General features: G+C 38.4%; 1 protein-coding gene across 1 annotated transcript in view; it reads right to left on the bottom strand.

Moving 5' to 3' along the window:
- Rere (arginine-glutamic acid dipeptide repeats) overlaps positions 1 to 27,824 on the bottom strand; it is a 294,428-nt gene that overhangs the window by 113,399 nt on the left and 153,205 nt on the right. The window contains 3 exon segments of the mRNA XM_048783657.1: positions 9,141 to 9,240; positions 10,694 to 10,818; positions 17,997 to 18,045. Of these exon segments, the coding sequence (XP_048639614.1) occupies positions 9,141 to 9,240; positions 10,694 to 10,818; positions 17,997 to 18,045 (274 nt within the window).

The raw sequence follows: 27,824 nt of genomic DNA, 5'->3' as shown, positions 1-27,824 counted from the left end.
ATGTGAGATAAACTGCCTTCAGATGAGATGAAGCAAGGTGAATGACAGACACTGTGATTCAGCATTAGCTGAGTATTTCAATGGTCACTTGAATACAAGCACTGGGAGACTGCTTCAGTGGATCCAATAACTGAAAGGCTACAAAGTGACTAATTGGCAGGTAGCATATACAGTGTGGATATACTGGACAAGGAGAAAATTCCTAAAATTCACTCCATCCAGGTGGGTGGAGTGGGACAACAAAAGAACATTACTCAGAATGGCACACAATTTAAGACTTATGAACTGTTTACTTCTGGAATAGTCCATTTAATATTCTCAGACTACAGTACATAGGATATGGAAACCATAAAGATACAAACCACTGATAACGGAAAAACTACTGTATAAATTAGTGTCTCCTCCTTTTCCAATGAAGGCACTTATATTAAAAATGTGTACATGTGGGGCTGGGGTTGTGGCTCAGTGGCAGAGTGCTCACCTAGCATACAGAGGCACTGGGTTCGGTCCTCAGCACCACATAAATGTAAAATAAAGAGACTGTGGCCACCTAAAACTTAAGAACATTTTTTTAAAAAGTATACATGTGGCTCAAGTTTTATATAACCTACAGACCACAAGCATTAAATTAAAATAAACAACTCCCAATAAAAACATCTCAGACTGGATTAAAAAGTAGGGAACAAATGCAGTACACAATAGATGCATTTTAAATACAAAGAAAAAAATAAGATTTAAAATAAGAAGCTGGAGAAAAGATATACCACAAAAACAAGCTAGAGTGGCTATGTTATCACCAGATGTGAAGAAAGACATAAATGTACATGTGTCATGTGTCTAATGATACAACTTCAAAAATTCATGCAGCAAGCTGGGCATGGTGACACACACCTGTAATCCCAGCAACTCAGGTGGCTGAGGCAGGAGGATTGCAAGTTAGAGGCCAGCCTGAAAAACTTAGCAAGACTCTGTCTCAAAATTAAAAATATAGGGCTGGGGATGTGGCTCAAGCGGTAGCGCGCTCGCATGGCATGCGTGCGGCCCGGGTTCGATCCTCAGCACCACATACAAATAAAAATGTTGTGTCCACCGAAAACTAAAAAATAAATATTACAATTATTAAAAAAAAAAAACAACTTTATAAAAAAAAAAAAAATTAAAAATATAAAGGGCTGGAGATGTGGTCCAGTAGTTAAGCACCCCTGGATTCAATCCTCGCCCCTGGTGGGGGGGACGACGGTGCAGTATGCAGCAAAAATGAACAGAACCAAAAGGAGAAATAACCATATCCATACTCTTTGATGAGGGCTTTAATACACCTCTTTCAATAACTAAGAATACAACTAGATAACAACAACTTTAATACAATATAGAAGAGCTGAATAATATCAATCACTTTTTAAAAACTAACAATATAGCCACACACCCAAAAAGTGCAGAGTAAAAATCATTACAAGTCACATGAAACATAAACCTAGATAAATCACATGCCAACCAAGAAAAAATTCTCAGTATATTTGAAAAGACTGAAATCATACGGAGTACACTCTGACTACTACAAGGATAAAGTGGAGCCCAGTGTGGTGGCACAAGCCCAGATGCTGAGGCAGGAGGATCCCAAGTTAAAGGCAAGCCTCAGCAACTTATCGAGGCCTTATCTCAGAAAAAAAGAGCTGGGGATGTGGTTTAGCAGTTAAGTAACCCTGGGTTCAATTTTGAGTACCAAAAAAAAAAAAAAAAGGGTAAAAAATAAATTGGCAATATATCAAAAATTAAAATTTAGAAATGCTACAAGTATCAGAAAATTAAACAATTTAATTCTAAATAATTCATGGGTCAAAGAAAAATATTTCAAAAAATCTGAAAAAACATTTTAAACAGAAAGATAAAACAACTCAAAATTTGACATAAAATGAATTACTAAGATCCCACTTTAGGAAGCTGGGGGAGGGGGGGACATCAAATTAAACCCTCAAACAGGTAGAAACACTTTTTTTTTTTTTGAGGGGCGGGGGAGGGGGTACCAGGGATTGAACCCAGAGGCACTTTAACCACTGAGCCACATCCCCAGTCCTGTTCGTTTTATCTTTTGAGACAGGGTGTTCCTAAGTTGCTGAGGCTGGGTTTGAACTTGTGATCCTCCTTCTTCAGCCTCCCAAGCCACAGGGATTACAGGTTTGTGCCAACGAGCCTGGCTACAAACAACATTAATAAAAGAGAAAACCAATGAAACCTAACTCTGGCTGCCTCAACAGATCAATAATATTGATAAATTTCTATTAAAATTGGTCAAGAAGAAATAAATTAGCAATTTTAGAAATGAGAAGGGTCAACATTAGCAACTATAAACACAGGCCTATATCTATTTGTAACCTTAAGTAACTATTCATAAATAAGTACTTAGACATGGATGTACTGTGAATTCTAGCAAACATACGGCACCAAAACAAAATCATTAAAACTTTAGAAACTCTTTAAGAAAACAGAGAACGAAATACTAGCCAATGAATGATTGAGGATACTATTACTTTGGTATCAAAACAAGGCAAATACATATACATACGTGTGTGTGTGTGTGTGTGTGTGTGTGTGAGAGAGAGAGAGAGAGAGAGAGAGAGAGAGAGAGAGAGAGAGGGAGGGAATATGTGTGTGTGCGTGTATTTGGGTGGGGTACTGTAGATTGAACCCAGGGGTATTTTACCACTGAGCCACATCCCCATCCCTTTTATTTTTTTCAGACAGGGTCTCACTAAGTTCCTTAGGGCCTTGCTAAATTGCTGAGGAGGGCCTCGAACTTGTGATCCTCCTGCCTCAGCCTCCCAAGTAGCTGGGATTATAGGTGTGCACCACTGCACCCAGTTACAAATAATTGATTTTCAAAATAAGGTTGTCAAGGCAATTAAATGAGAAAAGACATCTTTTAAGAAAGGTTAGTCCAATAACTGGCATCTGGATAGAAAAGAAAAAAACTCTTGGAGGGAGGGGGAGGGAGGGGGCAAAGGGGTAGGAATGATGGTGGAATGACTTAGACATCATTACCCTAAATACATATATGAAGACATGAATGATATGAAAGTACTTTGTGTACAATCAGTAACTTGAAAAATTATGCTCTACATGTATAATATGAAATGATTGCATTCTGCCATTGTGTATAACAAATAAATCAATAATAAATAAATAATTGAATAAAAAAAGAAAAACTCTCAGCCCCAACAAGCATCATATACAAAATTAATTTAAAATATAAAAAACAAGATTTTTAGAAGGAAGTACAGAAACAATCTTTGCAGTCTTTGAATCAGAGATACTTGTACAAAAAGAAAACAATGATTTATTGGACTTGAGCAAAATTAAATATAAAGGATGGCATTAAAAGAAAAAAGATCACTGTATGGAAAAATATTCACAATATAGCAAAGAGGGTCACAAAGAAATTCTATCTTTTTTCTTTTATTTTTTTGGTACTGGGGGATTGAACTCAGGGGCACTTGAACACTGAGCCACATCCCCAGCCCTATTTTCTATTTAATTTAGAGACAGGGTCTCACTGAGTTGCTTAGTGCCTCACTTGTGCTGAGGTTGGCTTCAAACTTGGGATCCTTCTGCCTCAGCCTCCCGAGCCGCTGGGAGTACATGTGTGTGCCACTGCACCCAGCAGAACTTCTATCTTAAAGACAAAAAGAACTCTTACAACCAAATTATAAAGGACAAATAGTCTAATTTTTTAAAAATTGGACAAAAAAATTTAAACAGATACATTATAAAATAGTATATACAAGTGGGTGATAAGACTTGAAAATATGTTCAACATATCTAGTGATCAGGAAATTAAAATTAAACCTTCTATGATCTGTCACTATACACCCCCTAAAGTGGTTAAAATTAAAGAAACAGACATGACTGAGTCTTGGTTAAGATTATAAAGAACTGAACTTCTAGCACACTGCGTATGGAAGTAGAAACTTGCAATCACTGTGGAAACCTGTGGGATGGTTTCTTGAAAAGCTGTCTACTCACAGGAAGCCACTGCCCCACTCAATCTGAGAGAAATGAAATACAAATCCATACAAAGACTTGTACAGCAATGTTCATCAAAACTTTTTCCCTAATTGCCAAAAGCTTGGAAACAACTGAAATGTTCATATGTTCATCAGCAGGTGAATGGCCAAAAAAAGAAAAAAAAATTGGGTTAAACACATATCCAAATTCACAAATGAAACAACATAAATGGATACTAAAATTATTTTGCTTAAAGAAGTCACACCCAGTCAGGCGTGGTGGTGCATGTCTGTAATTCCAGCAGCTCAGGAGGCTGAGGCAGGAGGATGTGCCCCTGAGTTCAATCACGGTACCCCACTCAACCCCCTGCCCCCAAAATCATACCCAAAATATGACACACAGTATGATTCCATGACACACAATTCTAGGAACTGCCAACTGCTCCACAGTGACAGACAACACTAGTGGTAACCTGGGGCAAGAAGCAGAAGTAGGTTATAAAGGGCAAGAGGCAGCCCTGATGGCTGCTAGAAATGCTTTCGTCTCTTGATTATCACATTACTTTCAAGATACATACAACAGAAGAAAGGGGGGAAAAAAAAAAGCTCACCTAGATTAAAGACTAAGCCAGAACAGGTAACTATACATAAATTACAACCCATTAAGTTGTTTTAAAAATTACATATTAAAAATCTCATTTGTGAGGGATGGAAAAAAAGGAATCAAAATAAGTAATCCAAGATTTTACACTTAAAAATAGGTCCATATAAATGTCATAAAAAACTGACAGTTCAACCAGGCAGTGGCTGTAATCTCAATGATTCAGGAGATTAAGGCAGGAGGACTACAAGTTTGGGGCCAGCTTCAGCAACTTGGCAATAAAAATAAAAAATAAAAAGGACTAGGGATGGGCTGGGGTTGTGGCTCAGTGGTAGAGCGCTCACCTAGCATGCACAAGGCACTGGGTCCAATCCTCAGCACCATAAATGTAAAATGAAGATATTGTATCCACCTAAAACTAAGAAATAAACATTAGAAAAAAAAGGCAGGGGGCTAGGAATGTGGCTCAGTAGTAGAGCACATCTGTGTTCAATCCCCAGTGCCAAATAAAATAAACACACATATTAACTATTTTAAAATATATATTTAAATAGTCTGACTGAGATGTTTAACAAACTCTAATGTGGCCACACAGACTTCATATACGTTGCCTAACCACTCATAGGTTTATTCCGTGGTATGTATACGTGTGCCAGAGATTTAAACCCAGAGGCACTGAACCACCGAGCCTGTCCCTAACCCTTTTCTTTCTTTCTTTTTGAGATGGAGTCTCGCTAAGTTGCTGAGGCTGGCTTTGAACTTGCAATCCTTCTGCTTTAGCCTTTCTAGCCACTGGGATTTTAGCCATGCACCACCATAACCAGCTACCTTGTTTTAAATCTATGGTCTACTGAAGAAAACATAAATCTCATACAATGTAAATATCTTTCAAATTTAAATTAATACAGCTCAAACCTTCTACTATTCTAAGGTAACCAAAACAAACACTAAGGCTGGTGATGTGGCTCAGTGGTAAAGCGCTTGCCAAGCATGCATGAAGCCCTCATTCAATCCCCAATTTTGCTAAAATAAATAAATAAATAAAAACGTGTTGCCTGGCACAGTGGTGCATGCCTATAATTCCAGCAACTCAGGAGGATCACAAGATTGAGGACAACTCATCAACTTAGCAAGATGCTCTCTCAAAAAAGAAAAAGGCTGGGAAATATGGCTTAGTGGTAAAGTACCCCCAAGTTCAATCCCCAGAACCAAAACAAGCAAATAAACATCAACGTCTCACAATATTTTTTCATTCACTTTACTTTATTTCCATTAATAGATTTAATTAAGATAGAAAAATATTGAACTTTTTTTGCAATTATCACAAAAAAATTGGTAGATCCTTCATTTCCTAAGTTGCCAATCATTGCTCTGGCCAGTTCTGTGAATCTCTGATACCACTTAACCTACTTTTCCTACACCAGCTGGGGATCCGACAATCCAACTGAATTCTGAAGGTATCTACCTGGAGTCAGTGTCAGGTCTACATGACTGTCCCCATTTCAGATACTAGTTGCAAGACGTACATATTAGTTCTTTTCAATTAACATTAAATTTTTTAAACTTCACTTTTCATTAAGGAAGTATCTATAACCAAACCATCAGCCAGTACAATAAGGAAGCACAAAAACTGTAACACTAACCTTTTCAACTAATAACAAAATAAGCACACAGTGCACAGCCTTTCAGTGGCTAAATGCATCAGTTCTGCACAACACAAGACACGGGAGACATCATGGGCCAGTCAAGACAGGAAAAACGTCAAGTGATGGCAAGGCAGCTTCAAGGAAATAAAAACTCACAAAATCAAAAACTCTCTAGCAATGCTAATGAAATCTTCAAAAAGAACATGTCACAAAGGATCATGGACAAAAATAGCTAGAATTCTTTCTGAATAAAATTATACTCTACAGAATCCTTAGAGGGTTTGGATAAGAATAGGAATAAAATGCCCAAAATAGACACTTAATTAAATACAGAAAAATCTCCATCACTCAAAACTCTTAACTGATCAGCAATTATGAAAGCAGAATTTTTCATACCCTTTTTATTTTTTTCCCCTGGTAGGACTGGGGTTGGAACCCAGGTCCTGCACAAGCTAGGAAAATGCTCTACTACTGAGTTGCACCTCTGGCACCCACCCGCTCTTCTCTCTAAGGTGCTGAGGCTGGTCTTAAACTTGTAAACCTCTGGCCTCAGCCTCCTGAGCACCTGGGAGGTGCCATGACACCCAACTCATAAAGCTTTTATACAAAATTCTAAACAGAAAGAAGTTCATATCAAAGACTTTCTTTTAAGAGTTTATGGCCCTTGTGAATTCATAAACACTTGTACCTAACCCACAAGAACTGTCTGAAGTATCACCAATCTTTGAGTTTCAATTACCTCATCTGTAAGATAACTGCAAAGGTCTCTTCTGGCTCTGTTACTATATATGTTCAGGGAAAAAAATTCTTTAAAAGCTGGGTGCAATGGGATATGCCTGTAATCCCAGTGGCTCGGGAGGCTGAGGCAGGAGGATCACGATTTCGAAGCCAGCCTTGGCAAAAAATGAGGTGCTAAGGAATTCAGTGAGACCCTGTCTCTGGATAAAATACAAAATAGGGCTGGGGGTGTGGGTCCAGTGGTGGAGTGCCCCTAAATTCAATCCCTGGCACCAAAAAAAAAAAAAAAGACAAAATCAGTGAGAAAGTATACAAAAGTCTACTTTAAAGTACACAACTGTATTTTATGGAATGTGAAAAAAAATGCAGTTATTTAGAACACAGCACATTCTCAGAAAGTTCCAAAATACAAGAGGCTATTATAGCTTTATGTAATAACCACCTAATTAAACCAGGAATAAAAATCAAAATCAATCAAATTTCTGTACATTTCCTCAACAGCAAGCTGTGTGGTATAACTGTGCAGTAAAAAGATTCCCAGCCAGGCTTGTTGGCACATGCCTGGAATGACACGGGCTCAGGAGGCTGAGGAAGGAGGATTGCAAGTTCAAAGCCAGCCTGAGCAACTTGGTGAGACCCTGTCTCAAAATAAAATTAAATATATAAAAAGGACTAGGGATGTGACGCAGTGCTTAAATGCCCCCTGGGTTCAATCCCTGATACCAAGAAACAAACAAAAAAAAAAAAGCAAGCAAACATATAAACTGAATTGGGAAGGAGGATATTTTCTTTCCTATACTATGATCTTTTTGGACTTCGGACATTTAAAAAGTCATCTGACCCTTCTAAGACTTGGATTCATATTTAATTAGACACAGGACATATGAGCTCTAAAGTCCCTTCCAATTATAGTGACTGCTCAAGGAAAAGGGGGTGGAAGAACTGCTAAGCCTCATGTTTAATGTCTTATGTAAACATACATAACCAGGCAGATTATCGTATCAAATTTGATTCCATAAATATTCATTATTACTTATTTGGATTTGATGATTTCATATTTGCAACCATACAGACAGGGATTATTTTCAGGTAACTTCAAGATGTATTAATCTACCTATATAGCTTGCAGAATAGTCCTTAGAATATATTCTAAGATTAAAATGAAGTGTCCAAAAATAATAATAAATTGCTTTCAGTAACCATATTGTTTATAGCAGTATAAACTGCTATTCTGAGCTGCTGTGTAGATATTATGGCATTAAAGCAAATGAGTAATTATGGTGGCATATCATGCAACAAACTCAATAAGCTCAGAAAGGTTAGGCTCACTGATTTCATTTTACTTTCCATTTTTCAGTTTTTTTAAAGTTTTTTTGGGGGGGTGGGGGGTGGAGTGTATACTGGGGATTGAACCCAGGGTTGTTTTAACCCTGAGCTAAATCCCCAGCACTTTTTATTCTTTATTTTGGAAAAGGGTCTTCCTAAATTGCCCAAGCTGGCCTTGAACTTGCTATCCTCCTACCTCAGCTTCCCAAATATCTGGGACTATAGGCTTGAGCCACTATTCCCAGAAGGGTTGTTATTTTTAAAACTTAACTTGTTTTATTATCATGTGAAATTTTTAAATGGTCCCAAAAAATTAAAAAAAAAAAAAGTTGTTATCCAAGAAGCACAGCTTCTTCTGCTCCTCCCTGTACTTTCAAACACGGTTTCAGACACAGTGGAGGAGGTTAAACACATGAATATATGACCTTGGATTGTGATTTAATTGTTTTCTTGTGTATAAAAAGGTGCTAATAGTAGAACCTACCACAAGTGGGTGCGTGAGGATTAAATAAGATTATCTACACACAGGGATCAGGTTCATGAGATTTCCGTAAGTATCAACCACTATTACCAGGCCTCATTTGAGGCTCATCACAATCCTGGAGAAGCCAGGTCACTGCCTGAGGATACACTGAAGTACAAAGTCTGGCAACTGGAACAACTTGAGCCCAAGGGCCAAGACAACATCTCACCTCCCTTTCCCAACAGCACAACACTGCACTTACTTCTGGGATGACTAGCTTCTTCACACTCCATTGTCATCACATCCTCCCTACAGCTAGCACAGGGGGAAAGAACTTTCTGCCCAGGATGACTTCAAAGACTTACAGTGTTCAGGGCATTCAGGGTGGTATCATCGCGAGATGCTGCAACACAGCCATCCTCGGTGGAACCTCCATCACACATCCCTGCAAATGCAGCCATGCTCCTTGGGAAGAAAGGAAATTCTTTGCTTCATCAGCACATAGCAACACCACAGAGATCTTCAGAGCTCATGTTCAGCCCCTCCAAATTCCACTATCACATGCATGATAACCTACCTAACATGCCTGTTATAGCCCTTCACTCCCCCAGCAACAGAAATGTTACTTTGAGTTGGATTCATTTGTTGTTTCTTCCCCAGCTTTAATAGTACTAAGATTTCAGATCTGAACACATGAATAATCTATTTGTCACAATACCCCACAACATTACAATCTTTTTTTTTTACTAGACCATTAAACACAGGAGTTGGAATCATTTTGACAAAATCATACATGCAAGGAATTTGATTACAATTACCATTCCCCCCTGCCACTTTCTCTCCCCTCCTCTAGGGATCTTCCTTTCACTCCTTGATTTGCTTGCTTGCTTGTTTGTTTGTTCTGGTACCCGGAGTTGAACCCAGGGGTACTTAACCACTGAGCCACATCCTTAGTCCTTTTTATTTCATTTTGAGATACAGTCTTACTAAGTTGCTGAGGCTGGTCTCGAACTTGTGATCCTCCTGCCTCTGCCTCCCAAGTCTGGGATTACAGGCATGCTCCACCATGCCCTACTTTATTTATTTTTAATTGGTATTTGCTATATATACATAAAGGTGAGACTTCCTTTGGTATAATTATATATGCATATAACATGATTTGATTAAAATCTTTTGAAAGCAAAGTCTCCATATGTACAATTAAAAAAAAAAGACTTGAGAAGGCATGCAAAATTAATTCCTATTAAAAGTGAGAAGTTGAGAGATTAAAAAACCCTTAGTAGTCATTTACTCCATTTACACATTTTTATCTCTACCTTGGAACACCATGCCTAGCACTGCTGAAGTATCTGAAGTATCTAGAAGTATTTGAAGCAGAATTCAGGAACCTGGAGCTGTGCTTTCCAGTACTACTCACTGGCAATACTGCAGTGTCTCAGAACTTAGTGCAGACAATGGAAGGCTCTCTGCCTGTTATGTACTAAGAATGGATTTAAACTGCCCTTCTGCAATTTTTATGTTATCAAGTTCTACAGAACCACAGGTAAATGTTTCATGTAGTTAAGCCACAAAAATCTCAGGTTCAGGTCTGGCATTAATGAACAACTACAAAGTAGAGAGAACATGAAATCTGAAATGGAATTGTCAAATTACTCAACTGGAACCAGGGGTGGTGGGTGATGATTACATGTAGGGCTTAAAAATGTTTTCCTTCTGAAGAGCTCAAAACCAAAGTAAGAAGAATAGTAATAGGGTAAACTATTTTTCTCTGGTAAGATCAGGGCCCTGATTATAGAGGGCTTAAAACTTAGAGAATGCCCAATATATAAATAAAATTTCAGGGAAAGGAGAGTTTGTTCCCTTCTAATCAATTTATATGTCCTAATTCAGAAAGCAGGAGGGGGCAGATTCCTATTACCTTGCTGCCCTCAAGTACATAAGGAGGTCACAGTCATTAACACCAGGCATCCAGACCAGTTCCTCATGTTGGGTCACAGTATCACCATCTGGTGAAGGAAATGGCTGCAACTCTGGAAGTTTGGCCTGCAAGACAGGGATGAAGAGGTCACAACTGAGCATGTACTAGAAAGAGCTGTTTCAGTAGGCAGTCCCTGGGACGGATGCAGTGGTTTACTGAGACTCTTTCTTCAGGCAACAGAAAAGTAACAGCAAAACCACGACTCATTTAAAGTGGCCTACACCACGTCAGGACCATTTCACCACAGAACATATTATGAAAAACTGCTTAATCTCTGTTTAGGAAGCAGCAAACACTGTCAAAGTAAACCTGTACCAACACAATCCAAAGAGAAACAGAACTGGACATGTGTAGATAAGTAAAAAACAAAACATAAAATGTTGTAGGAGATAACAGCTATGTGATAAAGAAGTGAAACACACATTCATTTCCAACATAATAAGTCTTCAAAGATATATGCAAATAGCGAAAACTCATTTGAGGATATTTGCTGAAAAATTAAATTAGGTGAGCCATCCTATTAGATTAATGCGACTCATGAGAGAGTTAGTAGCAATACTGGTCAACAATATATGGTTAACATGAGAAAACTATGAAGTATTAAGGCTAACATTAAAAATCAACATAGATAGGCCAGGAAAGGTGATACATGCCTATAATCCCTGCAACTCAGGAGGCAGACTGCGAGTTCAAAGCCAGCCTCAGCAATTTAACGAGGTGCTAAGCAACTGAGTGAGACCCTGTCTCTAAATAAAATACAAAACAGAGCTGGGGATGTGGCTCAGTGGTCAAGTGCCCCCGAGTTCAATCCCTGGCACCAAAATTCATTAATTAATTAATTAGCATTGTAAAATGGACCTATGATGACAGAAACAGAGTGGGGGGGTGGGGAGGGGGTAGGGTGCTTGTGAAAAAGAAAAAAAAGAACTTTCTGGCATAACAGAAATGTCCTGTACTTGATACGAATCATTAGCATTAATGGAACAGTATACTTAAGAACACTTCACTGTACTGAAGGTAAACCTCAAAAACATATGAAATATTTAACAACAGTGTTCAACATCCAAAATTCTAAGTTGTCAAATTAAAATACCTCAGCCACTTTCTCATCCTCTCCCTGTTGGGGCAGAACAAAAGTAAGCAGGCTTTTGTGACTGTACATGACCATCAGAGACCTGCGAGAAGTTAAATGTTTGTAAGACATACACGTTCTTAACTCAGCAAATGGTGAACCTGGGCATGTGAGTCTGATATTTTAAATTAAGAGTTAATGTTAAGAAGCTCTGGTGTACACAGACTGCATGCAAACAAAATCTAAACAAATGAAGGAGGCAACAGTACTGTCCAACAGCAATGAGAACAATATATTTAATTTTAAATAGTCTACTAGCCACATTAAACAAAACAACACACACCCCTGTTTGCACTAGCCATGTTGCAAGTGCTTCACAGTGAAGTAGGACAGTGTCTCATAGGTGTTCTGCACTGAGAAGTAAAGTGTGCCATGGTGAGATGAATGCAGGAAACAGAGCTGTCCTATCCAGAAACTGCTCCATGCAGGGACAGGAAGCAATATTTGAACACCCTCCACTTTCTTCCAAACTCCAGAATCTTCACTTGTATGTGGAAACTCAGGGTTTCAAATGTTTTTAAAACAACTGTGTGACAAAAAACAACACCAGTAGGCCACATGGCTCTCGGGTCAGGCTGTGACCTCTGCTTTATACGCACTCTTTAATGTCCACAAATGTGGGTGAAGCACTGACTCTCTCTAAATAAGGATACTCTTGTTTGACATAGTATTGACATTTATAATATTCCACTGTGTGCCACACTATTTCTGTTTAACACTTAGCGAAAATATTAAAATAATACTAAAACACAATAAATACTGGTATCAAAAGGTCTTCAACATGACTACTGAGCTCTGCTTCCCCAGCACGAAGTACAGAACTTGGCATGTAGCTCCCCAATGGCTATTTGTTAAGTTAAAAGTCTTATTGTTGGGGAGCAGGACCAATTCCCCCAAGAGAAATGGATTAGAAATATAATTAGACAGTACGCAGGAAAAAAATAGAAAAGAAAATTAAATATTTTTAGTTGTAGATGGACAATACTTTTATTTATTTACTTATTTTTATGTGGTGCTGAGGGTGGAACCCAGTGCCTCACACATGAGGCAAGTGTTCTACCACTGAGCCACAACCCTAGCCCTAGCAATGGTTTAAATCACAGGAAATGGTCAGCCTTGCTGAGAAGAGAAATGCAAATTAGTAACAAGGATACCCCGTTGCTCATCTATCTCAGTAATGACAGAGGAGAATCAATATTACCCATTTGCTTGCCCTCCAGGCCAGCTACCCAACTTTTGATAATAGATGCAAAGACACAATGGCAAATATACAAAACTCAATATGCAGAGGCTATTCACTACAGCACCAGTTACAACAACAAATGACTTAAGTAGCACAAATAACCATCAACAGGGACTGGAAGAATGAACTCTTCTATCCACTCAGAGTTCTACAAAATGGCAGAGGGAAAGAAAAGGAGCTCCAGATGTTGCTATGGAGGAAACAACAGGATGTACTGCTGAAAGAAAAAAAGAAGGGGAAAAAAACGTGTGCATATCATGCTATCATTTACCTAAATAAATACATAAAAATAAGAAGTTTCCAGAATAACAATCTCAGCCCAGCGTGGTGGTCATGCCTGTAATCCAAGAGGCTGTGGCAGGAGAAGGCAAGTTCAAAAACAGCCTAGGCAACATAGCAAGACCCTGTCTCAAAATAAAATTTAAAAAGGACTGGATTGTAACTCAGTGGTATATAGCACTTGCCTAGCACGTACAAGGATGTGGGTTCAAACCACGGGACTGCAAAAAAAAAAAAAAAAAGAAGAAGAAGAAGAAGAAGAAAGGAGTAACAATAACTATGTATTGAATTATTTCCACTCTAAAATCTACTTCAAGTTAATTTGCCTATACAGCACTAGTGGGATATATTCTATAAGGGCAAAACAAAATTTAACAGTACACTGATTGTAAGGGGCTAATAATGGTACAGCTCAGCTTGGTGAAAAGTCATGCGCTTTGCATATGAAAGGCCCTTGGTTTAATCACCAGTACCAAACAAATAACAAACAAACCTCTTTCCAGTTCTCTTGCCAGTACAAAAATCAAACAAAACTGTTCAATATTGTTGTAGCAGTGGGAACATTGCTATTCTGAGCTATTCATACTATATATATATTATACATGCTGGGAAAATAGCAAATAATTATGTCTTTGGCATTAAAAATGGGATTTAAGACACAGGAGAAAGATACAGATATAGATCAAAGAACAACAGAATTTATACACACACACACACACACACACACACACATATATATATAAAATATGTTGTGTATTCATATTGATGTTTCTAATTCAAATCCAGAAATACACACACACGCAACATATACAATACTTTATAATATAAATTCTGAATTGAATGAATGTATATATAAAATTCTGGATTTGAATTAGAAACATCAATATGAATACACAACATTTTATTTCTAAAAAGAAAGGGAAAACAAACAAATAAAAAAAGCATATTTTCTAGCTCTGTCTATTGAAATCAGGCCTAGAAATAGTAACCAGCCTAAAAATGAACCAGCCTAAAAATACCATTTTCCATTATAACAAACAAGGGCTCCATTCAGAAAAGTATAACTCCAAAACCAGAAAAGGAAATGTTCGGATGAGGCATTAAAATTATTTCACAACCAAATAAAAAGGACCCACCCCCAAACCACCAGGATCAAGTACAAAGAACACCAGTGGCAGGAAGAAGCTCCAGTAGGCTCAAAATGGATCATTTAATCATCAAAAATTGATTAAAGATAACTAATTTTTGGGCTGGGACTGTGGCTCAGCGATAGCGCACTTGCCTTGCATGTGTGAGGAACTGGGTTCGATTCTCAGCACAACGTATAAATAAATACAATAAAGACCTATCAACAACTAAGGGAAAATATTTTAAAAAATGATAACTAATTTTAAATCCACTGGTGACCTCTGAAGATGATATGAAGTCAACTCTGTATTTTGAAAACTGGGACGAGGGAAGGAATCAAGCAGTTGATAAGGAGGAAGTTTTGTTTAGTTAGCAAATAAATGAATAGACAGAATTAGATGATCACCATTTTGAAAGCCCCTAATAAAATAATGGATCTAAGAAATAATCAACAGCCTCCTGGTAGAAATACTTTTCATTATTCATGATGTATTCGTGCAGAAGGCAGCTACTAAACTAGAATGTGATTAAATCTCTAGATTCAACTGCTAATTATCAAGAATTGCAAAAGACAAAGGAAAAAGTTAAATGGTAGAAAAACAATGAGTCAAATCTAGACTGTCAGACATCATACAGAAAACCTACAGTTTTTCCAACATACACCTTGAGAAAGGGGATGGGAGGGAGAACCCTGTGGATTAAAAAGAGATTCAAGAGACATATCAATCAATTGCAATTAAAGCAAATGGCTCTTACTTAGATTCTAATTTGAACTACAAAAAAAAAAAAAAAAGAAAGAAAGAAAGAAAGAGAAAGAGAGAGACAAACAGGGACACCTGGATCCAGTAGACACCTGCATTTTAAGAAACTGATCATTTTTATTTGTGTAATATATTCTGATTTGTCTTTTAAAAGAGCCCTTCTCTTTGAAACATCAATAATTAAGGTATTATATTTGTGATTCATTTCAAAATACTGGTAGGAAAAACGTGTGAGAATAAACAAAACAAGTCTGACTAGGACGTAGTCCGAGTCCGAAGTAATGACAGGAGGGCTTCATTGTACTATTTTTCCTCTGCTTTTATATCTGTTAATATATTTTAAAAGGTAAAAAATTTTAAGAAGGTAAAGGTCACCAATTCCTAAGTGTCCTGTTATATTGGTGCTTCCTGAAAATAAAGCATATAGAATGGGGGCTAGGGTTGTGGCTCAGCGGTAGAGCACTCACCTAGCAATGTGAGGCACTGGGTTCGATCCTCGGCACCACATAACAATAAATAAAATAAAGATATTTTTTAAAATCATATATAATGTATTTAAGATCTGATATAAAGGCTGGGGTTGTGGCTCAGCAGTAGAGTGCTCACCTAGGTCCAGGTTTCAATCCTCTGCACCACATAAAAATAAACAAATAAAATAAAAGTATTGTATCCATCTACAACTAAAATAAATAAATGTTTACAAAAAGATCTGATATAAAATAAACATCTGATTTTAAATGAAGTATAAAAAATAAACTCCATTATAGTAAATTTGCTTCTTTTTTAAGAACTCACCATCTTTTACTTAGAAATCACTTTTTCTGTTATAGCAAGAAGTCTATAAAATAATTCTACTACAGAGATGTCTCAGTGCTGACAATACATAGTGGGAGAGAATGCACAAGAAAGCAAAGACAGGGAGGTCACTGAGTACAGCCAGTTAAGTACTGGGTCCCCAGTCACCTGAACAGGCAGTCATTGCCAAAGTGTCCTCCTGCAGCTTCTTTTTTGCCCTCTCAGTTATTACCCCAGTTCAAGGATGAGAAATGTCTTCTAAAACTTATATGCCCCAATAGTTTCTGTGTCTGGGTTTTAAAATTTCTCATTATACCCTTGAACTGGATTCTTTGAAAAAATGTGAATGGCATACCAAAAAAAAAAAAAGCTCAAAATCAAAAAATAAAGCAGGAGACACTTGAATTGAAACCTCTATACCCTCTGCCTGTATCTCCCTTCCCTAAATATGATGGGCTGGCTCCTCAACATTACTTCAATTAAGCCATAACCATGGCATTCCCATTTCCTCCTGCTTTAGAAAGAGGCACATGACCAAATCCACAGCAGTGAGAGGCAGGCCATTCTGAGGAAACTGTCCTTGCTCCTAAGGGAAAAGAAGAAAGACCCTTTCTTCCTCTTAACATTTGCTGTGTTTCATTTATGCTAAGAATGACTATTATTTTACGTGCTAGAGAAAGGACAAATGCAGCCATGAAACTACAATCACACAATCCAGTGTACAATGAAGTCCAAAAGCAGAGCTAAAATGTGAAGGAAAAGAGTGCATCTCAGAATCAGTACACACAGTTACCAGCCTGAGGACCCAACAAACACCATGAGAACTGCAGAGAAGCCCAACAGAGCCCACATCTGCATTGCCCAGGACATGCTGATCCATGAGCCAGAATCCTGCCTGTCAGAGCACCCTACTTGATATTAGGGTTGAAAGCGGAGGAGTCTCAGTGAACTATATAAGACTCGAGTGGCAGAGTTCACAACACAACAAGCTGCCAACTGAAAAGAATTACCCATCCTGACTTATCTGCAGAAAAAGGTGTTGAAAAAACTCTTTTCAGGGGGATGGGGAGGAATGTGGCTCAGTAATAGGGTGTTGGCCTAGCATGCCCAAGGCTCATGGTCAATCCCCAGGGAAATCAAACCCAGGGCCTCCTACACACAAAATCTTTTTATGTAAATGTATGTGGTAATCAAATGTTCATCAATGGAAGAATGTATAAACAAATTGTGATATGCACATACAATGTATTATTCAGCCTTAAAAGGAAAGAAATTCGGTTACATGTTACAACATGGATGAGCCTCCAGAACATTGTGCTAAGTGAAATAAGTCAGTCAAAAAAAGACAAGCATTGTACGACTCTGCTTCTACCAGGCAGAGTGGTCAAACACGCAGAGACAGGAAGTCGAGGAGCAGCTGCCAGGGGCATGGGTGAGAGAGGAACAGGGATTTACTGTAAAATGGGCCTAGAGTTTCAGTTTTGCAAGGTGAAGAGTTCTGGAGATGGATAGTGGTGTGGCTGCCAACAATAATGTACTTAATGTTGCTAAACTGCACACTTAAAAAATAGTTAAGAGGGCTGAGTCTATAGCTCAGTGGTAGAGCACTTGTCTCACACATGGGAGGCACTAGGTTTGATCCTCAGCACCACATAAAAATAAAGATATTGTGTCCATTTACAACTAAAAAATAAAATTTTAACAAAAATGGTTAAGATGGTAAATCTCCTATTATGTACATTTTATCACAATTTTTTTTAAAAAGTAGGTGAGGATCTGAAAAGAAAACTTCTGTATTTAAATAAAATCCCACATAGCAGTTTGACCACTGCTCAAAAAATAAAGTTCTAGCAAAAATGTAAGGACTAAAAACCCTCTAAAAGAGGCTACTAAAATGTATTTTACCTGATGGCTGGGTCCAACACGAATCTCCCCTTGTGTACTGTTCAGCCTCCTGTCATGAAAAGAATAGATTAGATTAGATATACACAATGGCATTTTGACATAAACATTCACATATCTTTCAAGGAAAGTAATTTACTTCAAATAAATGAGGAAAAACTTGAGGAATTCACTTTCCCAGTATTTCTAATGTTGCCCCTACATGCACCTCCCACCCCACATCTCTAACTCCTTTTCCTTCCCAAGACCTGATTGCTGCAGCTTCCCAACCTGAGTATCTTTCTGAACTGTCATTATCTCATGTCTCATACACAGACATTCCTACGGGCAAACATTTCTTCTTTTCAACACACTCTGGGTGCCCTACCACAAACTTCATGGAACACAAATGAGATAACTGATAGTTCCTACAACATGCCCTGGATCATTGGGTTATTCACTTATTCAGTAATTATTTGTTTAATACCTACTATAAGTCAGGATTTGTCCTGGATGTTGTGGATAAAGCAAATTATAAAACAGTATCAATATGTTTTTGGAACTTATGTTTTAATTAGAGAAAAATCAAAGCATAGATCAGGCATTAAGTGCCAACAAATTAAATAGATGGCAAAAGATAAAATATTTTTATACTCCTGTACAAAGAAAAGTCAGAAAAAGCTTTATTCATAAAGTGAGATTTGAGCAAAGAAGAAAAAGAAATGAGGGACTGAGCCCAACAGGTGAAGGTGGTGAGAGCACAGCTCCCTTTAACCTTGACCACTCTCACTACCCTTATGACCCTCTCCCCCATTGCTCCAATCCAAACCACTGGGCTTTAAAAAGGCTGCTACTTCAGTAAAGCATTTATTTATCTTCTGCCCATTTAGCCCCATGTCACCTCTTCACACAGCATGCAGATGTCTTTTTCTTTCCATTCTTTCACACAGTATTTGGTTTTTGTTTTTATTGTTTAGGGTGGTGAGGATTGAACCCAGGGGTGCTACCACTAAGCTACACCCCCCAGTCCTTATGTTATTTATTTTGAGACAGGGTTTTGGTAAACTGCTGAAGCTGGTCTCTAACTTGTGATCCTCCAGCCTTGGCCTCCCGAGTAGCAGGCTTACCAGTGTGTGCCACTGTGCCCAGCTCTTCATAAAGTATTTGCTGGTATCTTTTTTGTCCCAGGCTTTACACAGGGCACTCACTGTGTATACTGGTAGATAAGGAAATCCTGCCCTCCCAGAGCTCTCTGGAACCTGCAACCTGCGATCACGACTATCTGTGGCCTATCTCAGGAAATCCCTTTCCATGCCAGTGACAAGGCTCTGTTTTTATAAGAGCCACTGAATTTTCAGCAGAACGAAAGCAAAGGCTTTTTAAAGAGTGAAAACTGCTTGTTCTCACTTGCTGCCCTGAACTGGGCTAAAAAACACAATTCTATAAAGAACCCAAGAAAGAGCCCAGTCCCTTGTTTCCCCCCCATGGATATGATACTCATCCCCATTGTTTTAAGTTGTCAAAATGAATTTTGGAAAACCACTATTTCCTTTAGGGTCCTTGGGTCCAGTACTCTCTTCTTTTAACTCAATAATTTTTTTTTTCATGAAGAGCTTTGTTTGGGCAGCAGACATGACAAGGAAGAGAAGAAAGTAACAAAGAGAGGAAGACATGTGGTCCAGTCCTGAATCACATAGTCCAGTCAGCTGGGGAAGTAGTACCCATCCCCCAAAGACCAGAACAGGCCCAAACTCTCTAATTACAAACAGAAGACATTTCAGGAGCAACAGTACAAAAACACTAAAGATTGTTATGAAAATTAGACATTAAGTAGAAACAACCTCTAAAGTGGCAAAGTTCTCAAGAGCTCCTGGCCAAGTGGCACGCCAAGAGGGAGGCCCCACAGTGGGAGAAGAGCCTGTACCAAGGGCTGACTTTGTTACACCAACCACCTTCCTTTCTTTAGAAGATAGGCATGCTGGAAGAAGAAGAAAAAAAAAAAGCTGGAAGGTAGATTGTTTACTAGGTATGTGCAGGAATTAGAAAGTTTTATAGTAGAGGATATAACAATTTTATTTGCAAACATGATTAGAATCTGAAGAGTGGACATTGGCATGCCCTACTGTAACCAGGGACTACAGAATACAGAATAAATGTTGAAATATTTCTTAGGCCAAAGTTATAAAAAGGCAGAAAGCAACACATCCCATTAGAGAAAGCTGAATGGACAGAACCCTTGCAGTTCATGCCTGTTAGAAACTGCTATTCCTGGGGACAGGGGAAGGCTCCGTGGCAGGGTCCTGCTTTACTGCAGGAGGCCTCAAAGAGGAGGGAGGGATGCTTTAATTTGGGCATTCCTAACTCCACCCACTATGGGACTATTAACTTCTAGAGATAAGTGCTGAGATTAAATTCATACTTTGTGTCCTCACCATGTGGTAAATTACCTGCCTGCTACTACTTATCCCCTTAGAAAAAATTAAAAGTTCGTTGGCTTCATGAACATTTCTAGACCATTAAACTGTAAAATTTAACAACAACAGAAAGTAACACTTAAACATAATAGCAACAGCCTGTAGGAAATATTCTTTTATTGTCTTCTTTTTGGTATCAGGAATTGAACCCAGTGGCAGTTAACCACTGAGCCACAGCCCCCAGGCCCCCACCTTCTTTTATGTTTTGAGACAGGATCTCACTAAGTTGTTGAGGCTAGCTTTGAATTTGTGATCCTCCTCCCTCAGCCTCTCTAGCCATCGGGATTACAGGCACGTCACTATGCCTGCCTTGCAGGAAATATTCTTAATCATCATTATGATGAACTCACTACATTTTCTCACATACTAATACAGCGATTCTTAAACATTTTGATCTGAGGACTATTTTACACTCATTAAATTACCAAGTATACCAAGGACTTAAGTTTTTTGAGAAATTACAAATATTTATTTGTTAATAAAAAATCCAATTAAATAGTAACAAGGATAATACATATTTACAAAAAGTAACTGTACTTAAAAAATAGCAAAAACATAAGCATTGTTTTACAATGTTGCAAATCCTGTTACTGACTTCCCAGGAAAGCAGGATTCGCTTTTTTTCCTTCAATTTGAGCAAGTAAATTGTTTTATCTAAAGCATATAAAGAAAAGCCAACCCCATACAGCTATTGAACTGAAGAAGGGAAGAATCTACCTTGACAAATTTTTGACATTACACCAAAACTCAACAAGAGATTTTCTTAAAGGCCTATGTACAATGTGATTCTAAAAACTTAATAACAGAAGCCAGATGTGGTGGCACATGTCTATAATCCCAGCTACTCAGGGAGGCAGGAGGATTACAACATTAGAGGCCAGCCTCAGCAATTTAGTAAGACCCTGTTTCAACATAAAAAATAAAAAAGGATGTGGCTACAGCTCAATGGTAGAGCACCCCTGGGTTCAATCCCCAGTGCTGTAATCAATCAGTCAGTAAAACCTTAATAATTTTTTGTTAAATCCAAGGTCTCTTTTGCCCTCTAAATGGATCTTCTAACTCAAACATGATTTTTCAATGTCATGAATTGTCATATAGAAAATATTGCTTCATTGAGTTTTATAGACCTTCCATATATTGACAGTTCATTATATAATATTTTTTTAAAAATTACATTCATTAATATCACCATCCATGTCCTAAGAAAAGCCTTTAAAACACAAAGAAAATGTCAGGCTCATGGTGATCACAGCAGATTTTTAAAATTTCTAATTTTCACTTCAAAGTTCAAATCTTAGCACTGGGAAACATTATCAGTTGTTTTCTTTTTCTTTCTTTTTTTGGGGTAGCAGAGGTTGGGGACCCCCAACCCTGAACTCAGGGGCACTGGACCACTGAGGAACACCCCCCAGCCCTAATTTGTATTTTATTTACAGACAGGGTATCCCTAAATTGTTTAATGCCTCACTTTTGTTGAGGCTGGCTTTGAACTCTGGATCTTCCTGCCTCAGCCTCTGGAGCTACTGGGATTTCAGGCGTGCAGCACCGTGCCCAGCCAGTTGTCTTCCTTCAAACAACAAAGTAAATCTCCACCAAATCCACAAGTCTAAATGACCACAGTTTGTCAGTGGTTCTTTCAAACAGAAATGGGTTCCATGAAAACAATGTTCAGCTTCTGACTCAAATCACACAAGAGCTTCCTCAAAACAACTGTCAGCCTTTAGTCTGTAACAGAACACATTTACACCCCCTCCCATTTCCCTGGAGGGTACTGAAGAGACAGGAAGTCAAGGATGGGAATTTTGATAAAAATTAATAATCATTAGGCATGGGTCACAAGTTTAAAGCAAGCCTCAGAAACTTAGCAAGACCCTATCTCAAAATGAAAAATAAAAAGGGCTAAAAATAAATGAATGAATGAATGAATAAGGAGGTCCAAACACCATACTTTGGGAAGCACTAATTATGATTGAGGCTAAAATTCAAAAGGCCCACTAATCTACAAAGTGCCAGGTTTATTCCTCCATCATAAAGAAGAGTGGCTAACATCTAGGCACTTACTACCTGCTGAATGTGCTCTATGGCATTCTCCCATTTCTAGGCATTATTTACGTTTTGATGTTACCAAAAACATGAGTATTGTTATTCTAGAAATCCAGATCTCATTCTATTCTGTATTCAAAGCAACAAAACTGCTGAAGCAATTCTGCATGGATGTACAAAGCTGCACGACCAGCACAGGGGGGCAGGGCTATGCCTGGCTGGCCATCAACATAAGGAGGAAAATCCAGACCAGAAGAATGTTCATTCCAGTCACGACAGAGAAACGGTACTACTGGACAAAGAGGTGAGTCAGACTCCAGGATGATGCAGGACACCCACAGCACACACACCTTTCCCCCTGCCTCAAGGTCTTTACGTATAACCATCCCAAATCGAGGTGCATTATATTTATATGATAAACACAAGCATTAAAAAAAAAAAAAGGATAAGTGTTATGGTTTGGATGTGAGATGTCCCCCAAAAGCTCACAAAATGATTGGGTTGAGAGAGTCTTAACCCAGTCAGTGAATTAATCCCCCAAAAGGGATTAACTGAGTGGTAGATTGTGGCTAGAGGAGGTGGGAATTAGGGTGCCGCTTTGGTGTATACATTTGTATCTGGAGAGTGGAGTCTCTCTCAGCTTCCAGATCACGGTGATGTGAGCTGCTTTCCTCCACTACCCTCTCCCACCATGATGTTCAGCCTCACCTTGAGCCTCGAGGAATGGAGCAGGCCTTTTATGGACTAAGACCTCTGAAAACTGTGAGATCTCAAATAAACTTTTCCTCCTCTGTAGTTGTTCTGGTCAGATCCTTTAGTCATAGTAGTGAAAAAGCTAATTAAAACAGGGAGCTATCACTCAGGAAATACTTTTGTATGCCAGACACACATTATTTCCTTATTTCAATGACAATCCTATAAGACAGTATCCCCACTTCATAGATAATAACAATACTAACTGTCACACTATCAACAGACTTAAACACTGAACACTTATACTATGTACTAAGTGTCACAAGCTAATTTCCTTATATGGGACAGGTAATGAAGCTCAGCAATACACTGCTTGCCTACCAAGCGCAAGGCCCTTAATTCAATCCCCAGAACTAAAGTTTCTTTTTCTTTTTTGGGGGTTGGGGGGGCTGTACCAGGGAATGAACTCAGGGGCATGTAAGCACTCAGCCACATCGCCATCCTTCCTGAGGTTTCATTTTGAGACAGGGTCTTGCTAAGTTCTTAAGGCCTTGCCAAGTTGCGGAGGCTGGCCAAGAACTTGTGTCCCTCCTGTCTCAGCCTTCCAAATTGTTGGAATTACAGGCCTGCACCATCAGGCTTAGTTCTCAGAACTAAATTAAAAAAAAAAAAAAAAGCACATACGTAGATAGTTTCTACCTACTCACAGATGATCCTGTAATAGAGAGGCTACTCTAATCAGATGAAGAAACTGAAGCCTTATACAGCTGTCCAAGAGCACATGGCTAACAAGTTTGAACTTAAGTTTAATTGACTCTTATATCAGAGCTCCCAATAATACTCCCATGGCGACTGATTAAGTTATCAAACCAAACCACATGATTACAAATGAAAGTATGAGAATCCAAAGACTTCCCAATTTTTGGTTCTATGTTATTACAAAATAATCAAAAAGTTTCTTTAAAAACATTGAAAATCATGTTGAAACAGAATCAGATCAAAGTTAAGGGCTCAGATTTGTGCAACATTCTTGAAATGACAAAAATCATAGAGCTAATAAAGAAGAGCCAGTGGTTAGAGAGGAGGTGTGCTAGGAAGTGTGCAGTGCCAGGGCTATGGTTGGCTGTTGCACAAAGCCACATGGGTGACAAGCTGGCACAGAAGTATACACTCACTGTGTACTAATGTCAATTTCCCACTATGATACGGTATTCTACTTGAGTAAACTGCAAGTTCTTATGAATCCAAAAAATTTTAGGTTTTTAAAGTCACAGAAAGAAGTAGATATGAGAAAGCTGGGTAACAAAAAGACTCTGTCCCCAATCTCCTGGAGACATCTGAGAGGTCAGGGGGGTGGGAAAGAGTGCCATGGCTCTGGGGTGATGACATTCAAGGAGCGACTCAACAAGTCCGCACTCCCTCCTTCCCTGTTTCCTAACGTCCTGGCCACAGGGATATCATTTTGAAGACATCCTTATACTGTGGCTCAGACTACACACAGTGAATTAAGAACTATCGCCATCCTTGCCAGCAATAGGAGGCTTTCCTCTGTGTAGCTAATATAAATAATATATGTTTTTCAAAACAGCTGAGATTCAGCCTCCATTAGTCTACAAATCTTCACTTTGGAATACGTTAAGGAAAAAAAAAAAAAAAAAAAGTCCCAGAAGCCAATTACAACAATAATGGTAAGTCATTGTGTTTATTTCTTGAGTATAAAAAAATAGAAATTCATTGTATATGAAATCTGATACAAAAGAAACTGATGTAACAAAGCAGTATCCATAGCAACTACAACTTAATATTTCAGTCCTCTTCAGCTGCAGTGGATTAAATAAAATGACAAGATGTTCCCTTTGAAAAGTAACCTGTTACCATGGAAACGTTTTAGTCTAAGAAGTAAACAGGGAATGGACAGAAAGGAACGGAAAGCCTGCAACTGAATATCAAAAAGGGAGCAGCTCTCTGCAAAGGGATGAGAAGGCTAACAGCCAGACACAGGGGCCTGCCCTAACCCAGGCTTGCCCAAGGAACCTGATGCCATCACTTCATCACCAAAGAGAGGAAAGGTGCACAGAGGCAACAGTCTGAGTGCTCACTCAAGATGCTAAAATGTCTTGAATCTCCTGGGAAGAGGAGGGACAAATGGTTCCAAAGACAAGACAGAAGCAAAGCACGGGCATGAATGATCAAGAGCAAGAGCTAAAAGAACTGAGGCCTTTTCACAGGTAGTTGGCATGACATCCCACTGTAACCCAGAACTGACCCCACCCCCAAACCTAGGGACAGGACAGCAGTGTGCCCTGTGGCCCATTCCCAAAGGACTGGGACTGACAAGTCACAGGTCAGAGACTCCTGTTCTGTAAATGGTGTCACATAGTGAATGAGGCCACTGGGCAATTTTCCCTGTTCCTATTCTTCAGGTCTTCAGTATTAGATAGTAAATAATTCTTATCTTTTCCATAGGACGTTACATTGAGCAGGAAGACTGACATGACATCCAAAGAAAGAAGACTAGAAACTCAACTTAATAGCCCATTTAGAAAGTGACCACAGAAACAGTCTGTGGGTCCAAAGTGAAATACACTAGATTTTAAAACAAAAAAGCAATTTATTAGAATCACTTATTTTTAGGAGAAAAAAATTATTTCAGGGGTGAAAATGAGGATGATAGGAAATTTCTTTTAAAGTCTGATGTAAATCTTTAAAACCCACCCAAATTTTGTATTCTATTCTACAACACATTACCATTCATTAAAAGATAAAGAAAAAGTCCATGACACTGGCACCTCACTGCTGAAAACTGTTTATATATGAGCCTAGAAACTAAAGTGCAGGAAAAGAGCACAGACTTCAGAGTCAAACGAATTGACAAGATTAAATTGTCAGTACCAAGATTCTGTTGGCTCCATGAGTATGTTGTGGTACTGGGGATTGAGCCCAGAGGTGCTCTACCACTGAGCTGCATCCCCAGAACTTTTCATTTTTATCTTGAGACAGGGTCTCTTCAAATTCTCCAGACTGGCCTTGAACTTGCAGTCTTCCTACCTCAGCCTCCTGAATAGTTTAAGTATGATCTTGAGGACATGATTCAATTTCTCTGAGCCTTGAGTTCCCTCATCTATAAAATGAATTTCATAATAACTATGTGAGGTTGCTATAAAAATAAAAACCTACAGAAAGAACTAGGCACAGTGCTTGCTGTGTAGAGGTCATGGCTATGAGTAGCTTTGGGCATTGGTAATAAGCGAAAATGGGAGCTAAACTCTCCATTCTGTTCTCAGAGCACCACCTCTCTCTCCTCCCACAAATACCACAGTCATGGATTCTCTATTTTGTGTAATTATTTCTTTCAATGGCTATGTTGCCCTCCAGACAAAAAGCATCATGAAGGTACAAAGCAAGCTTGGCTTTGGCTCACTACTATATTTAAGAGCCCACGCTTCTCTCTAAAGGTATTTTGAATAAACAAAAGACTCCAAAAATCTAAATTTACTACTGCTCAGTCATAGATAGCAACTAAGGTATTTGTTGTAAAAATTAAGACAAATTGCTTGTGACACAAAGCTAGCCCTCCAAGTAAAATTAAACTGAAAATAGCACTGATAGACTAACTGGCAGACAGGGGGCTGGAGTAGCGGCTCAGTGGTAGAGCACATGCCCAGTATGTGTGAGGCACTGGGTTCAATTCTCAGCACTGCATATAAATAAATAAAATAAAGGTCCATTGAAAACTAAAAAAATATATATATATATTAAAAAACAAAAAAACTAACTGGCAGGAACAACAGCCTTCATTCAAAAGCAAAAACAAAAATAACAACAACAAAAAAAAGATAATTAGTCAACAACTGAAAAGTATAAATGTTTCTAACTCATACACAACTACAAAGGTCAACACAGGTCAACTTACCCAAACCTGGAAATCACAAAATTCTGAAGTTTCTCTCATAGAGCTGGGGTTGTATGTAGCTCAATGATAGAGCCCTTGCCTTGCATTTGTGAGGCACTGGGTTCAATCCTCAGCACCACATAAAAATGAATGAATGAATGAATTAATTAATTAATTAATTAATTAATTTTCTCTTTATATATAAGTTTCCTGAGAGGCTAGCTAATTGAATCTAATATCTTCATAGATGAAACCAAGGCCTGAGGAAATGAGAGTACTTTTCTGAGAGGTCACACTGAGTTCAAGGGAGGACTCCAGAACACAGAAGCAGCTCTCCCACAGGCTCCTCCTAAATATAATTCAGAGGCTACTACTAAGAAACTAGGCATTGGCTGAGGAATAATGAGAATTTCCATGTTGATAATAAGCTGATAATAGCCTCCATACACAATAATGTGTTGAATAATTTCAGGGAAAAATGGTTTTAAAAATTTTAACAGGTGAGAAAGATCTTACAAAGTGCTCTAAGAGTCTTACTCCATTGTCTGCTTTTCTTATCTATCTTATTTCTCCACCACTGCCATTCTGTAGAAATATTCCAAGTACTTGGCAATGACATATAACTCAAGTTATCTCAGGCTCCTCAGGGTTTTCTTTTGATCACCTGCTGCAAAGATGAAAATGGCTTAAGGACTGCAGAGCTGCATGCATACAAGTATCAAGTTTTAGTATATGAACTTAAAAAAAAGG

This window comes from Marmota marmota, unplaced genomic scaffold (assembly GCF_001458135.2).
Source record: "Marmota marmota marmota unplaced genomic scaffold, marMar, whole genome shotgun sequence".
NCBI classification, from domain to species: Eukaryota; Metazoa; Chordata; class Mammalia; order Rodentia; family Sciuridae; genus Marmota; species Marmota marmota.
The sequence above is the reverse complement of the archived record's forward strand: the minus strand, read 5'-3'. Positions and strand labels throughout refer to the sequence as shown.